General features: G+C 40.8%; 1 protein-coding gene across 3 annotated transcripts; it reads left to right on the forward strand.

The window, feature by feature from the left end:
• Positions 1-1,925: 1,925 nt before the first annotated feature.
• On the forward strand, positions 1,926-13,360 carry RNF138 (ring finger protein 138). 3 transcript variants are annotated; one of them, XM_041399412.1, is made up of 8 exons: positions 1,926-2,063; positions 2,241-2,387; positions 2,932-3,097; positions 4,595-4,710; positions 7,604-7,672; positions 8,150-8,255; positions 9,042-9,149; positions 10,527-13,360. In XM_041399412.1, the coding sequence occupies exons 2-8, from the start codon at positions 2,350-2,352 to the stop codon at positions 10,593-10,595; spliced, it is 672 nt and encodes a 223-aa protein (XP_041255346.1). In that variant the 5' UTR covers positions 1,926-2,063; positions 2,241-2,349; the 3' UTR covers positions 10,596-13,360. The 3 variants fall into 3 exon arrangements, with proteins under 3 accessions (XP_041255346.1, XP_041255344.1, XP_041255345.1); XM_041399410.1 differs by lacking the exon at positions 2,241-2,387 and having other exon boundaries at positions 1,933-2,063; XM_041399411.1 differs by lacking the exon at positions 2,241-2,387 and having other exon boundaries at positions 1,933-2,063; positions 7,607-7,672.
• The last annotated feature ends 873 nt before the right edge of the window (positions 13,361-14,233 follow it).

The following is a 14,233-nucleotide window of genomic DNA, read 5'->3' on the forward strand; positions in this document are numbered from 1 at the left end:
TATTATGATTACAACGTTCACAAATTAATATACTCTCTACAAATCTATTTCTTTTTAAAGCATTCTCAACATTTTAGGGTTTTCTTTATATGCCAACAGTTATGTCCAGATGAGGTCAGTGCTAGATGTGCTTAATAGACCAAAGTCTTCTCCACCTGCAGAAGTGCAGAAGTCTGTTGGCATCAGTATACAGCTAGATAGATATTCTTTAAAGTTCTTATTCTGGAAGAAAAACGCAATCATACCACCAGATTAAGTTGGTGGGTTTCTTTTGTTGTTTTTTTTTTTTTGGTTTTTTTTTTTTTTTTGAAGCTGTGCATGGTCAGTTCCTGGAAGTGTTCAAGCCCAGGTTTGGATGGAGCTCTGAGCAACCTGGACTAGTGAAAGGTGCCCTTGCCCAGGGCAGAGCAGATGGAGCTACATTATCTTTAAGGTCTCTTCCAACCCAAACCATTCTATAATCTCTGAGCAAAAAAAGACCAGGCCTAGTCTGAATCTTAGATTTATTATTATTACAACGTTCACAAATTAACATTTTAGGGTTTTTTTTTATATGCCAAGAGTTATGTCCAGATGAGGTCAGTGCTAGATGTGCTTAATAGACCAAAGTCTTCTCCACCTGCAGAAGTGCAGAAGTCTGTTGGCATCAGTATACAGCTAGATAGATATTCTTTAAAGTTCTTATTCTGGAAGAAAAACGCAATCATACCACCAAATTAAGTTGGGTTTTTTTTGGTTTGTTTTTTTTTTTTTTTTTTTTTTTTTGATTAAGTTGGTGGGTTTCTTTTGTTGTTTTTTTTTTTTGGTTTTTTTTTTTTTTTTGTGTGTCAGAAGGCTGAAAACCTGCCCCAGCTCTCAGTAATACCACTAAAACTACTCCATAAAATCACCGCTAGAACCAGTCACAGAATTCTAGCATCAGTTAGGTTGGAGAAGACCTCTGAGATCATCAAATCCAACCTATGACTGAACACCACCAAATCAGCTATAGCACAGCACTAAGTGCCATCTTTTCTTAAACATCCCCAGGAATGCTGATACCATCACCTCCCTGGGAAGCCCATTCCAATGTTTGATCACCCTGAAGAAATTCCTCCTGATGTTCAACCTAAATCTCCTCCAGCACAGCTTGAGGCTAATTCCTTTTGTCCTGTCACTCCTTAATCGGGAGAAGAGGCCGATCCTCACCTGGCTACACCCTTCTTACAGCTGGAGAGCGATAAGGAGCCTCCTTTTCTCCAGGATAAACAACCCCACCTCCCTCAGCCGCCCCTCACTGGTGCTCCAGACCCCTCACCAGCTCTGCTGCCCTTCTCTGGACTCGCTCCAGCACCCCAGTGTCCTTCCTAGACTGAGGGCCCTAGAACTGAACACAGGATTCGCGGTGCGGCCTGACGGGTGCCGAGTACAGGGGAACTGGACAATTCCATCCAGGAATAACCCACCGCCCGAGCGCTCCCACCGCGCAGGTCTGCGAGCGCTGCCGCTGGGCCGAAGGGCGGCGGGGCGGGCGCAGCGCGGTGGGCGGAGCGGGGAAGCCTCACGGACAGGGCGGAGCGGGTGCCGTGTCGTAGCAGCCCCGCCGGGCCGGGAGGCGATCGCCATGGAAACCCCGGTCCCGCCCCTGCCCCCCCGGGTGCCGCCGGGAGCGCGGCCGGAGCTGCCGGGTCCCTCCTCCCCGGGCAGCGCCAGGTAGAGCGCGGGGCGGGGGCCGCTTGAGCCGGGCGGGAGGAGCCGCGAGGGGCGGCGGGCGGAGCGCAGGCCGAGCTCGTTCCGCTGCCCCGCCGCAGCCCGGCCCGGATCCGACCCGTCGTCGGTGCCCCCAGCCATCCGCTCTCGGACCCCGGCAGCGCCCCTCGGGAGCGAAGCGGGGCCGGACTCTCCTCGGCCCGCCAGGGCGGGGCTTGTTCGTCGTCCCCGATCCTGGCGGAGAGGCCCTTACGTGTTGCCATGGCCGAGGGGGCCGCGGCGGCCCCGGCGTGCTTCAGCGAGGATGATTTTTACTGCCCGGTGTGCCAGGAGGTGTTCAAAACGCCCGTGAGGACCGCCAACTGCCAGCACGTGTGGGTATCCCGACTCCCTGCCCCTTCCCAAGCCTTTTCCTCGATTCCTCCGGCTCTCCGCCTTGTGCTCCTCGGCTCCCCCCGCTCCCGGCGCACGGACCCTCGGCCTGGAGACGCTGGCGGTGAGGATGCGAGCCCAGTGCTGCTCCAGCCTCCCCTCGCCTCTTTCTTTTGTAGCCGACGAGGACCGGTCATTGAGGAGAAGCCCCCCCACCTCCCCGGGTGTCTGGTCGGCGGTGGGGGAGTTTTGCTGTGCCGTCTGAGCTAACTCGCGGTTTTTAACTTCATGGTTTTCCCCGTTCCTTTTCGAACAAGGACGGTAGTGTGAGTTGTTCTCTCTTTTCAGTTCATCTCTTCAGCATTTTTTTCCAGAGGGACGTCTGATTACAACGTGCTACTTTGTAGAAAAGCAAAATAGCTTTGGCAGCTGGTGCGTAAGGAAGGAGAGCTGTAAAAGCTGGTGACCTGAGGTCTCTGGAAACGCGTGCTGAATGAAGCTTTGCAGTGGTTTTGGCTCTGCTTAAGGACAATAAACAGGAGTTACGCTGATAAGATTGTCCAAAATCACGTGCTTGCTGCACCATTTAATATCTCATTAGTGATCAATCTGGTATGCAGCTCGGTAATACCAGTCAATAAATAAGAAGAGTTTTATCTAGAGTGCATTCCCAAACTCCCCTGATTTCCATATACTTCATCATAAGCACCATTATTTCATGTTTCTTTTAAGTGCCCAACTTTGTATTCGGTAAACTATTACTCTATACTTTTTTTTTTTTCCCTAACAATCGTCTGTCTCTCTTCAAGGACAAAGTATCTAACTCTGTATATTTTGCTAACCTGTGTTTGTGGTAACTTTTCAATTTAGGTTTTGCAGGAAGTGCTTCTTGACAGCTATAAGAGAAAGTGGAACACATTGTCCTCTCTGCCGGGGGAGCGTGACTAAAAAAGAAAGAACGTATCCCAAAAGGGCTCTAGATGTTGAAAACAGTATGAAGAAAGCTTCTGGGGGCTGTAGATGCTGTGAGAAACAGGTAGAGTAAAACTTTAAAAAAAGTTGAATAAATTGTTCATGTTTTTGTCCAGACACGCCTTTACTGTGTGTCATTCTCATCTTGGAGCTGAAGAGCCTATAGTAATTTGAACTTAGCTTTGTATAGCTTGTTCATATACTGGGCATGCAGTGCCTGCTAGCTGTAGCTAACAGGCGTAAACTGAAAGAGCATCTTGAATTGTCAATAAAGGCATTTTAAGTGGAGTGCCAGTTTTCCCCTGTAAAGATGGAAAAAAATGGATATAGCTATAAAACTGGCAGAAGGAAAATTAAGGAGCTGAACATGAAAATTGCAGATATATGGAAAACCTCAGAAACTCTCTAGTATGGAAATGAAACTGCTTTGAGCTGCTATAAAATTTATTTGAAAACCAAAATATGTGAATTGATTAATTGCAGTGCCCACATGATTAATCATATGTAATTTCCTCCTTCCCCATCAGTCCTTTTACATTCCTTTCAATTCCTTTCTAAAGGGATCATTATTTTTTGGAAGCTGGGTGAAATCTTGACCCTCATTGAAGCCAAGAGTTACGTCTCTTTTCATATAAACAGATGCAGGATTGCAGCCATGTTTCTTGTTTATAACAAAATGCATCAAATCCAGGTAGTCTTTAGGTTGGTTTCATTTCACTTGGGACTTCTGCCAATGCAAAGATCAGCACTAATGGAACCCTCAGCTGCTTACATTGTTCCACATGATTCATTGGGATGAAAAGTGGGGAAAAAGAAACTGATTGCAAGTTGGTAAACTGGACAGAAGAACCAAACAGAATGACTTCAATGGAATTTAGGCACAGGCATGTGAGATATGATCTTGTTCAGCCTCTAGACCTGTGAGCACCTTCTGACAGTGCTGTTGGACCTGAAATTCAGGGGCATGTCCAACACAACTGTCTTCTGGCAAATCCAAGCAACTCATTCTCTTAATTTGAATTAAAGGTCAATTGGCAGCCTTAAGCTGGTGATCATTCACCTATTTGTTTCCCTTCCCTGCCAATGAGTAAACAAACACACCTAATGCAAAAAGAAAATGTTTCTTGCATGAGGTAACAGCAGGCCAGAAAAGACTGAAGGAGCAGTGGTGCTTATCCCATCCTCACTGCCACTCTGTTGTAGCTCATCACCTAATGATCCTGGATCTGGGAGGTGTAGTTCCAGTGACTTTGTTTCAGTTAAATGGTGTTTTCTTGTGTCTTTAATCCCTGAGAGAGCTCTCAAATGTCCAGGAGTTTGAGTGACAATGTTCTCCAGTCTCACAGAGTGACACTGGCTCTGAGGAGAGAGGAATTGGAGATGTCCTGTTGGTGAAGAAAGTGTTCATGCTCAGAAGGGAGACACAAGTTCTGGTTTCTGCTGCACATGAAGTCTAAATAATTCCTCCATGCATTGCTTTCTGTTGGCAGAATTATCTCTTCCTTCTATCTATCCCTGGATTGTTTAGTATGATTTCAGTAATTTGGCATTTTATTTTCAGGTTAGATTTTCATGGATGAGACAGCATTATAAAACGTGTAAGAAGTATCAGGATGAATATGGTGTTGCTTCAATTATGCCAAACTTACAGATTTCCCAAGATGCAACAGGGAACAGGTAATCAGGGTCTTCTATGTGTAACAGTGCATCTTCTTTCCCCACCCCCTCCCCCCATGGAAAGGTTTGGGTTTTGGTTTTTTTTTCCAGGGCATTTCTTCTTTTTGCATTGATTATTATCCATATTTTGTGCCTCAGAATAGGAGTTTTTCCAAGTCTTTTTCTCTACTCTTAGCAGACAGAAGAAAACCTTTCTGCATGATGGCTTTGAAATGTCTTCTAGAGACTCTCCTAAGTATTTAATATTTGTAGTTTGCTTTCCTTGCCTTGACAGCATTTGAGCAGTTTACTTTGTAACATATTTCATAATATTTACCTCTGGAGAACTTCCTGTCTATTTTTATTCCCCCTCCCCTTTCCTAAGTTTGTTTTAGTGGGTATCCTGTTTCAAAACATTACTGTGCAAGCTTTTGCTTTCTGATTAAACTTATTTTGAACAGATTTCTTATGAAATACGTAAGAAATTCCAGTATGTTATACACCGTAAAATCTAATTACACTTGCCATTTGTTTTCAGGCAGTAAAGCTAACCTTTTTTTTCATATATTCTCACTGATGGTAGGGGTTGGGAATTTTTCGTTGTTTTTGAAAAGCTTTTTATATGTCCATTTCACAGATCTTTATTATATATATATACTTTTTTTTTTTTTGCAATTGATTTTCTATTTTTAGCAGTCTGAACTTCTCTGTGTTTGGTTTTCAACCCATCAGTCTATTGCAAGTTGAAGCTGTTACTGGAATTAGCTGCAGCAGTGTTTCACTGAAATGTCTGCATATTCTGATATCACTATTTATGCAGTTTGCTACAGTAGAATACCTGTGATTATAATATCACAGAAGTATAAAAAAATTTACCATTACTGTATTTGTGCTTGTAAATATTCATGTTCTTGGCGTGTCTGTACAGTTTCTTCTGGCTTAGCTAGAGGTGCATATACAGTCAAATTTACTTTCTAAAATGTTCTTCTGCTTTACTCTTCCTTTAGGAAAAAAGTTTATTTTGTGCTCAGTATAAGAAAGCTTACCTTGTTGTAGTTAAAAATTGCAAATTATTTGTGTGAATACACAGCAGTTAAAATACACTTTCCTAAGTCAAAAAACTTAGAAAGTGCTATCTGTCTTACATTCATATAGTTCATAATGCTTTCATAATACTTGGCTGTCACCTGCATTGTCAGTCTTGTTGACTAAATGTTTGTTGTATTCTATACCATTTTCCTGTAAAGTTGTGTAGTATGCCACCAAGCATCACCATGGTAATTAAATTATCCAGAGAGGTCCCAGTTGATTGGAAATTAGCAAATGTAATGCCCATCTACAAGAAGGATCAGAAGAGTGATCCAGGGAGCTACAGACCTGTCAGACTGACCTTGATGTATCAGGGAAGGTCATGGAGCAAATCATCCTGAGTGCCATCACGTGGCATGTTCAGGACTGCCCAGGAATCAGGCCCAGCCAACATGGGTTTACAAAAGTCAGGTGCTGGTTGACCAATCTTGTCTCCTGCTATGACAAAGTGACCCGCATAGTAGATGAGGGAGTGCCTGTGGATGCTGTCTATCTAGACTTCAGGAACACATTTGACAGCATCCCACTGTAGTCTTCTGGAGAAGCTGGCAGGCTATAGCTTGGACAGGTGTCTTCACTGGGTGGAAGAAACTGTCTGGATGGCCAGGCCCAGGGAGAGAGGTGGTGAATGTAGTTACATCCAGTTGACCCCTGGTCACCAGTGGTGTTCCCCAGGGTTCAGTTTGGGGCCACTCCTGTTTAATACCTTTATTTATTATTTAGATCAGGGGATTGAGTGCTTGCTCCCTCAGTGAGTTTGCAGATGACAGCGAGTTGGGTGGGAGTGTTGACCTGCTGGAGGGCAGGGAGGCTCTGCATGGGGATCTGGACAGGCTGGATCAATGGGCTGAGGCCAGTGGTGTGGGGTTCAGCAAGGCCAGGGGTTGGGTCCTGCACTTTGGGCACAACAACCCCAGGCAGTGCCACAGGCTGGGGGGAGAATGACTGGAAAGCAACCCAATGGAAAAGGAGCTGGGGGTGCTGGTTGACAGAGGTTGAGCCATGATCCAGCAATGTGCCCAGGTGGCCAAGAAGACCAGTGGCATCCTGGCCTCCATCAGAAATTGTGTGGCCAGCAGGATCAGGGCAGTGATTGTCCCCTGGTATTCAGCACCAGTCAGGCTGCACCTTGAATCTTATGTTTGGTTTTGGGCCCCTGAATCCAGGAAAGGACATTGAGGTGCTGGAGTGAGTTCAGAGAAGGGCAGTGGAGGTGGTGGAACGTCTGGAGCACAAGTCCTATGGTGAGTGGCTGTGGCGGCTGGGGTTATTTATCTTGGAGAAGAGGAGCCTCAGGAAAGACCTCATTGCTGCAGTTACCTGAGATGTGGTTGTAGTGAGGTGAGGGTCAGTTTCTTCTGCCATGTCTTGAAGTGAAAGAATGAGATGAAATGGCTTCACCATTTAAGTTACATGGGGAGGTTCAGATTACATAGTAGAATTTTTTTTTTTTTACTGAGACCATGGTCAGGCACTGGAATACATTGCCCAGGGTGGTGGAGGAGTCACTGCCTGTGGAGGTGTTCAGGAGGTGCCTGGATGTGGCCCTTGGGGATATGATTTAGTGGTGATTATGGTGGTGCTAGGTTGACATTTGGACAGAAGGTTTCTTTCAGCCTTAGTGATTCTGTAAATACTGAGACATACCTCGATCCAAAGGAAAAGTTGTGAGGGTTGGGATATGTGCCATTGTGTGTTGCCTTGGAATTCATGGGACTTAATGCGTATTCCCACCCAGCTCTGTTACTGTTAAACTTTTAAAATGTTGATAGTTGAGTAAAAGAATCTGAAGTTTAATTGTTTTTTTTTTTTCTTTCATTTAAAGTAGCAGGAGTGATGCAATATCTGGTACTGGCGAGATGGCTAATAATCAAATACTTCAAGGAGAAACAAGGTAGGTTGCTTACTTGTCTGTAGTTGTTATTGGAATAGATTCTGATAGTCACAGTGGAATGCTAAAACCAAAACACAGAAAGCCTACACAAAAACACCAGGAGCTGTATTTATAGAATCCTGTAGTTTCTTGTACACTTGTATCTGTTTGTTAGAATTTGTGTATTTTAGTACTTTCCTGAAGGATTTGCACTAAAAGGTGTTACAAGAGAGCAAAACCAGGGTGTAGCTGCAGTGGGAACAAAAGAAGTTCAAGTCTCAGAGGAGTGCATTTAGGCATACTAATTGTAAATGTACTTAAATTGCAATGTGGTAGTAGCACTGGGACTCCATTAGATCTGCTAATATGTCAGTGGGGGTGTGGGGGGTTTTTTGTTGATATCAAAGTAAGGGAAAACAATGATAGCTTAATTCGTATGCTTTCTTAACAATACTTCTGAAACTCTTCTGTTTAATGCTCTTGTATTTCTGTTTACAGTGGACACCCAACCTTCAAATGCCCCCTGTGTCAGGAAGCCAATTTTACCAGACAGCGCTTGCTGGATCACTGTAATAATAGACATCTTTATCAGATCGTTCCTGTGGTAAGTAGAGCTGCTTCTGTATGTTTCTTAAGCTACTTTCATTGTAATTATGTGGACAATTTTAACTGTGCAGTTGCTGCTCTTTGTCTGTAACAATCATTGTGGTTTGAGAAAGACAGACAATATACTTCACACAGTGCATTTAAATTGAGGAGTGACTTTGATGTGAAAACGTTTCATGTCCAGCCTGCTGGTTCTAAGGCATTTCTGACTTAGTTGTCTCATTTATCTTGGTGTGAAACAGGCTCAGTTTTTGAGCCTGATGCTTAACTCTTCTTTATTTAGTAGTTCAGAACTGTTTCTATAGAATCCCATTTGTAGTATAACTAGTGTTTCATGTGAAACCTGCAGTTACTTGAAAAGTAATCCAAGGTAACCAAAGGGTCTGAAAAAGAAAAATCTGTTTGGCTTTCTATTATTTTCATCTGTATACGGTGTGTTGTTTTTCCTGTTGGCCTACTTGATCATCTCAATTTTATGAAAACCCAAACAATAAGTAGGATGCAGTAGTCACTTTCTTTTCTAAATTAACTCAGACAGATTGGATAATATTTCACTATAAAGAGAAACACTTAGAAATCGACCAAGTTGAAATGTAGTTTTTGAATGTTACACAATTGAGGAAAAGCACACTTAGCAGTATGATTTGATGTCAATGTCTTACTGTATTTTGGTAGTGGATGAGTAGTAGACTGGTTATTCCTGTATAACGTGTCTTTAATGCATTCTGTATTGCCAATAACATTTTTTTTCATTCTGTCTCTTCCCTTCCCCCTCCAAATTCAGATCTGTCCTATTTGTGTATCTCTTCCTTGGGCAGATACTAACCAGGTTACTAGAAATCTTGTTAGCCATCTAAATCTAAGACACCGGTTTGACTACGGAGAATTTGTGGTAAGCTTTTTCTTCTTTGATGTGTGGAGGAATAAATGGTAATTTTTTTCCTAAAAATCAAATTGCCAAATAAAAATTTTGTACTTAACATGTGCTCTGGACATGCTGTGTTCCTTTTATGTATGGAACTCAGAAGAACAGACTTGTTTGTTCTTTAACTTCATTATCAACATGATGTACTGCTGCGAATAGGTGTTGTCAAACTGCCCCAAGCTGGTGACACAAGTCTTTGGCTTAGTGTTCTCAAACTGAACTATTAATGCTTTTATTCTGTTTATTAGAACAGTTTATTACTGCTGTTTCTGGGGGAAGTAAAATAGATGCTACTCTTTTTATGGACATTATTGACCTTTTAATACAGAAATTGTGAAGTTATATTCTCAGGACTCAATGTGCAGCTTGACTAGCTGGTATTGCTGCTACAGCTGCTCTTCCTGTATTTTGTGAGAGAGACTGAAAAAGAGATGTGTCATTTCATCAGTGTTTAGGTTGTCTCTTTTCAGGCTCTCTTAGAGTAAATGACCTTAAGTAGATGGAGAACTACATACACAGATGTAGTCAGTGGCTGATTCATAAGTCAAGCCAACCATTTGGGTTCTGCATGTGGGATCAGAGAGCTGGAGAGTTTGTGGCTTTTTCTACAGAGTTTGACAGGCTTTGAGGTGTGCAGCAGGTCTAGTATTTGAGTCACAGGCAGCCTCACTGGGTCATGGCAAAGATGATGTATCTTGTCCTTTTGAGTTGAGTGAGCTGTGATGAAGGCCTGAAGAGCTAGGGTTTGATAGCGGGGATTGGGCTCTTCACCATGAGTCCATGTTTGATGACCTAAAACTGGTGATAGGAATTCTGATTTGGGGAAACTGTCAGAATTGCACTTAAAAGATTCATCACTTTGGCATATTAAGAGCCTGAAGGATATTCCTACAAAAAAGTAGCAGAGTTTTTGGTTCTGTGTTTGCTTTCCCATTTTAGGGAATGTATGCTCAACAATCTGATTACTGTTGTCTGAGGATCCCATTTTAGTTTTTATTAATGGAGGATGTTGTGGCTGGTTAGAAACCCTGTTAAAATAATTGCATGACACAGTCAGCTTCCTGAGCTGGCTGTTCTGTAATGCACTTGAGCCTGGGAGAGAAGATGGACCCTTCTGCTTAATGAGCCTTGTCCTACTCTACTGATTCTTCTCCTGTCTCACATATGTCTCTTGGTACTTGGCTCAATAAAAAGATTCTGTGCAATATAAACAATTATCTAGTAGCAGAGTCTTTGTCTAGGTGCCATTTCCTATGTAAAAACATAGCAGATGAGTGATTAAACTAATGACTGTGCTACATCTTGAGTATTTGTCCATTTTGATGATGTTTTCATTTTGTTTAGAATCTTCAGCTTGATGAAGAAGCCCAGTACCAAAATGCAGTTCAAGAATCCTGTCATGTGAACTTTTAGAGCCCCCTTCATCTTCGTACTGATTATCTGAGAGAAAAATTACTTTGTTCTGTTGCCGATCCAAAGGGTATATTAATAAAAATGTTTTTCAGTACCCACTTTTTGGGCTGAGCTTTTTTTCACACTCATAAGACTTCTGATAAATGATTTTGCTGAAACTCAGACTTGACATCTTGACTGAGTTCTGCCCCTGTGGAATTAGGGACATTTCTGGAACTTCTCATTCATGTCTTGATTTTCTCTTAACTTGTACTAGTCTGTTAATTACATATGGTTCATATGATTAATATAGGATGTTTTAATTCACCAAAACCAACTTTGAAAGTATCTTTAGAAAGACATGCAATGATGCTCTGTTGCACCATTGGGTTTCTTCAAGTTCAGCTGTCTTCTAAGGTATCTTATGAGATGATAATTTATTTTTTTTCTCTTCTTGCCGAGGACAGGCATTTGTCCTGCCAAGGACTAATTTTATTTTGATGTTGTGATTTGTTTTTTACTATTGCTATGTGATTGAAAATAACAACAGCTTAAAATATTAAAAAAATTTCTTTTCTACTGATCAACAATGCAGATCAGGGCTTTTTTCACCTTTCATTGAGAAAGAAAGAATGATACCATTGCCTAGGAATAACTACATCTATTTTTTCCTCTTTGGGAATAACTAAAATAGGATGCTTGCTTACTAATGTGATGAGGTGTACTCTCAGTACTCCTAAGGAAGATTACATATTTTCTGAGCAATTCAAGATGACATGCAAAAGGTATACTTTTTTGGCCTGTGACCAGGTCTTACTGGAGCTTTTTAAGAACTTCTAGTTTTGTGTTTGGAATTGAAGTTTTGGTCTGTCCTGTCTTTCATTGAAGGCTGTGTAGCTAAATAACTAAACTGGTTTCACACTGACAAAAACTTTTTATTTTTGTAAAGCTGTTTAAAACTTGTACATCTCCTGCATCCAAAGGCTTCAAAAAATAGTTGAGAAGAAAAAAAACTTACTCTAAATTAGTGACCAACATATTTTAAGAGTTTCTGTTCTAGATTTCCACCTTCCCAGCAGGAACGTCGTTAAAATTGGAGAAAATAGTAATAATGCAATTTTCAATTTAAATGGAAAATCCATTTGTAAAAACTTTGGGATCTTTTATATAATACTAAAAGGGAGAAGGGGAAAAAAGGCTGCACAGCATACATTTTGGAGTTTTAAATATAGAGTGTTCTGAATGTACACCTGTTTGGACTGACTGCATTCTGTGTTTCCATCGCCCATTGTCAATCTGTTGTTATTAATGAGCATTGCATATGTGGTGGAAAACATCCCCAGTAATTTTTTTAGTCTAGATGGTGATTTATGTGTCATAATATCAGTTGTGCAGCCAAAGTACAGTCTGCTTCTTGTGCCCTGCCTCCCTGTTCCTCTCCAAACAGGTTTTGATTATTCTTTAAATGCCGAGATATTTCATATTCCAAAACTGGTAAGGTCAAAATGCCTCATTTTACAATGTAATGTGTTTCAGAACTGAAAGTTCTAATTTATTGAGTGTTGGAACTAACCCGCTATACATTTTAACTTGCCTTTTCTATGTTAGTTTTTTTTTGAGTGTAAAATGTTACTGAAGGCTTTGCTGGCTAAAATTCAGAGAAAGTTGTCTATTTCAGAAATGGCTGTCTATTTCAAAAACCGTGTCTGAAGCTTATATACTTTTTTATAACTACTTTTTTGCATTTTGTTACTGTCTCACTACAGTATTTTGACAGCAGACCACACTTGGAACTTGTATTCCAGTTTCCCTGTTTGCCCGCATACATGTCTGTGTGTTCTCACTTGTCTGTCAGCTCTAATGCTTGTGTGACCACATACTGATTTGGAGTGGTTCACTGAGCCAACAGAAAAAAAATGTAGATTTTTACTTTTGCTCAGTAAAGCCAACTATTAAACAGTGCCCTTGTACAGAAAAGAACGTCAAGGTACCTGATGATGAAGTTTTACCTTTTTAAAATAAAACCACATTCTATGGTGATTTATTACTGCATACATTTCCTAAGGAGTTTAACAGTTAGATGTAAGTCTAGTTAACTTTTTTAGATTCAACAAAATGTTTATATGATCTGGCAATAAATGCCTACAGCCAATACAGATTCTGAATGCCTCATGGACGCTGGAACTACTTATTTCTATTACTTGAATATATCTTGGGAATTACGAGTGAAATGACATCTGTTTTAAAACTCTGGGAAACAATGTTTTCTATAGCAATAATTAGTTGTCACTTGATGCATAGTTGCTGAGCATTTTAGTCATGTTTAAATGTTGAGAGACTTGAATACACATTTTAAAGCAACAAGTGTGTATTAATGCAATATTAAAAAAACCTTTCAAAATGTTTATCCTCTTTATTTAAAATCTGTATTGGCAGGTGCTGCCTTGCTTAAGATTTTGTACTTTTAATATTAAGAGATTGCATCCAGATTGCATTCACTAGGTAAACATTTAATGAAAATTAAATTATTTGAATATGTTGCTGCTGGTCATGATCTTTCTCACTGAAACTCAGACATGCACAAAAAGCTGTGTATTTGTGATGGGTGATGCCCAAAATATGACATCTTTACTAAAAGATTGCTTCTTAACAATGTTTTCATGTTCATGTTGCATTATGTATGGTTTCAATATGTTATGTTTGAATTGTACCTTCTGGGTTTTTTCCTATTAAAGTATTTTATTTTCTATTTGTCTTTTTGTTGCATAATAAAGATGATCTGTTCCCTTGGTGCTACTTCTTCCTTTTCAGATGCTTTCTAAAACTTAAATATGTGATCAGTTCTATGTCTACACATTTTGAGTTATTGGAATGGTGTGTATGCTGCTGGAGTGGTGAGATGTGACTGGTGATGCAGCTGTGAGCTGAGACAAGATACCTTCTATCATACCTTGGGTATTTCCTGCAAGCAGAAAAGATTATAGGTTGGCCCAAATCTGCTTTGTGCATATTTTCTTGTTTCAATGCTTGTTTTTTGCTGTCCCATGTAATGTTAATAGAGAAATAACATCCTAAAAGGAGACAGAAAGAAGTATGTAATACTTGGGGTCATGAACAAACCTTGTTATTAAAAGGTTTTCTGAGAAGATTTAATGCTTTTCTGAAGAAATAATTGCCAGTAAATTTGGGCTGGTTACAAGTTTTAGCCAGCAAAGTGGCAGCTAGATGATTTCTCCTTCTGCCCTTTGTTCTTGTGTTGAAAAAAACTTTGGTTATTTCTTGTGCTTTTGCATTTTAAGGACACACAGATACAGTAGTAAAATTGACTTAATGTGTTACTTTAAATGATGGAAATGTAACAAAATGATGTAAATTTCCTTTTTATTAATTCTTTCCCAGTAGAATCTAATTTTCTGATCTCTAAGTAAACCACTATCTTCTGAATCTCTTTATTAGCCCTTGTTAGAGATTTAATTTGGTTTGATTTTATTATAGCAATTCATATTTCACTACTTAGAGAGAATGCATGTGCTGTGTTTAATTTTCATTGTCAGTATCTTGGATATAGGATACTTGAGCGCTGTAAAACTGCCCTTTGTTCTCCAGCCTTAAGCCAGGGCCTCATTCCCAGGGAGAGAGGGGGATTTTTGTGCACCCAG

Source organism: Onychostruthus taczanowskii, unplaced genomic scaffold (genome assembly GCF_017590055.1).
Source record: "Onychostruthus taczanowskii isolate IOZ18803 unplaced genomic scaffold, ASM1759005v1 scaffold16, whole genome shotgun sequence".
Lineage (NCBI taxonomy): Eukaryota > Metazoa > Chordata > Aves > Passeriformes > Passeridae > Onychostruthus > Onychostruthus taczanowskii.

Bases quoted from the DNA above. Each gene is read 5' to 3' on its own strand.
- RNF138 (XM_041399410.1), top strand. From the start codon at position 1,951: ATGGCCGAGGGGGCCGCGGCGGCCCCGGCGTGCTTCAGCGAGGATGAT. The intron at 7,673-8,149 runs GTAGGTTGCTTA...TTCTGTTTACAG, and splicing joins ATACTTCAAGGAGAAACAAG to TGGACACCCAACCTTCAAAT. The intron at 8,256-9,041 runs GTAAGTAGAGCT...CTCCAAATTCAG, and splicing joins TTTATCAGATCGTTCCTGTG to ATCTGTCCTATTTGTGTATC.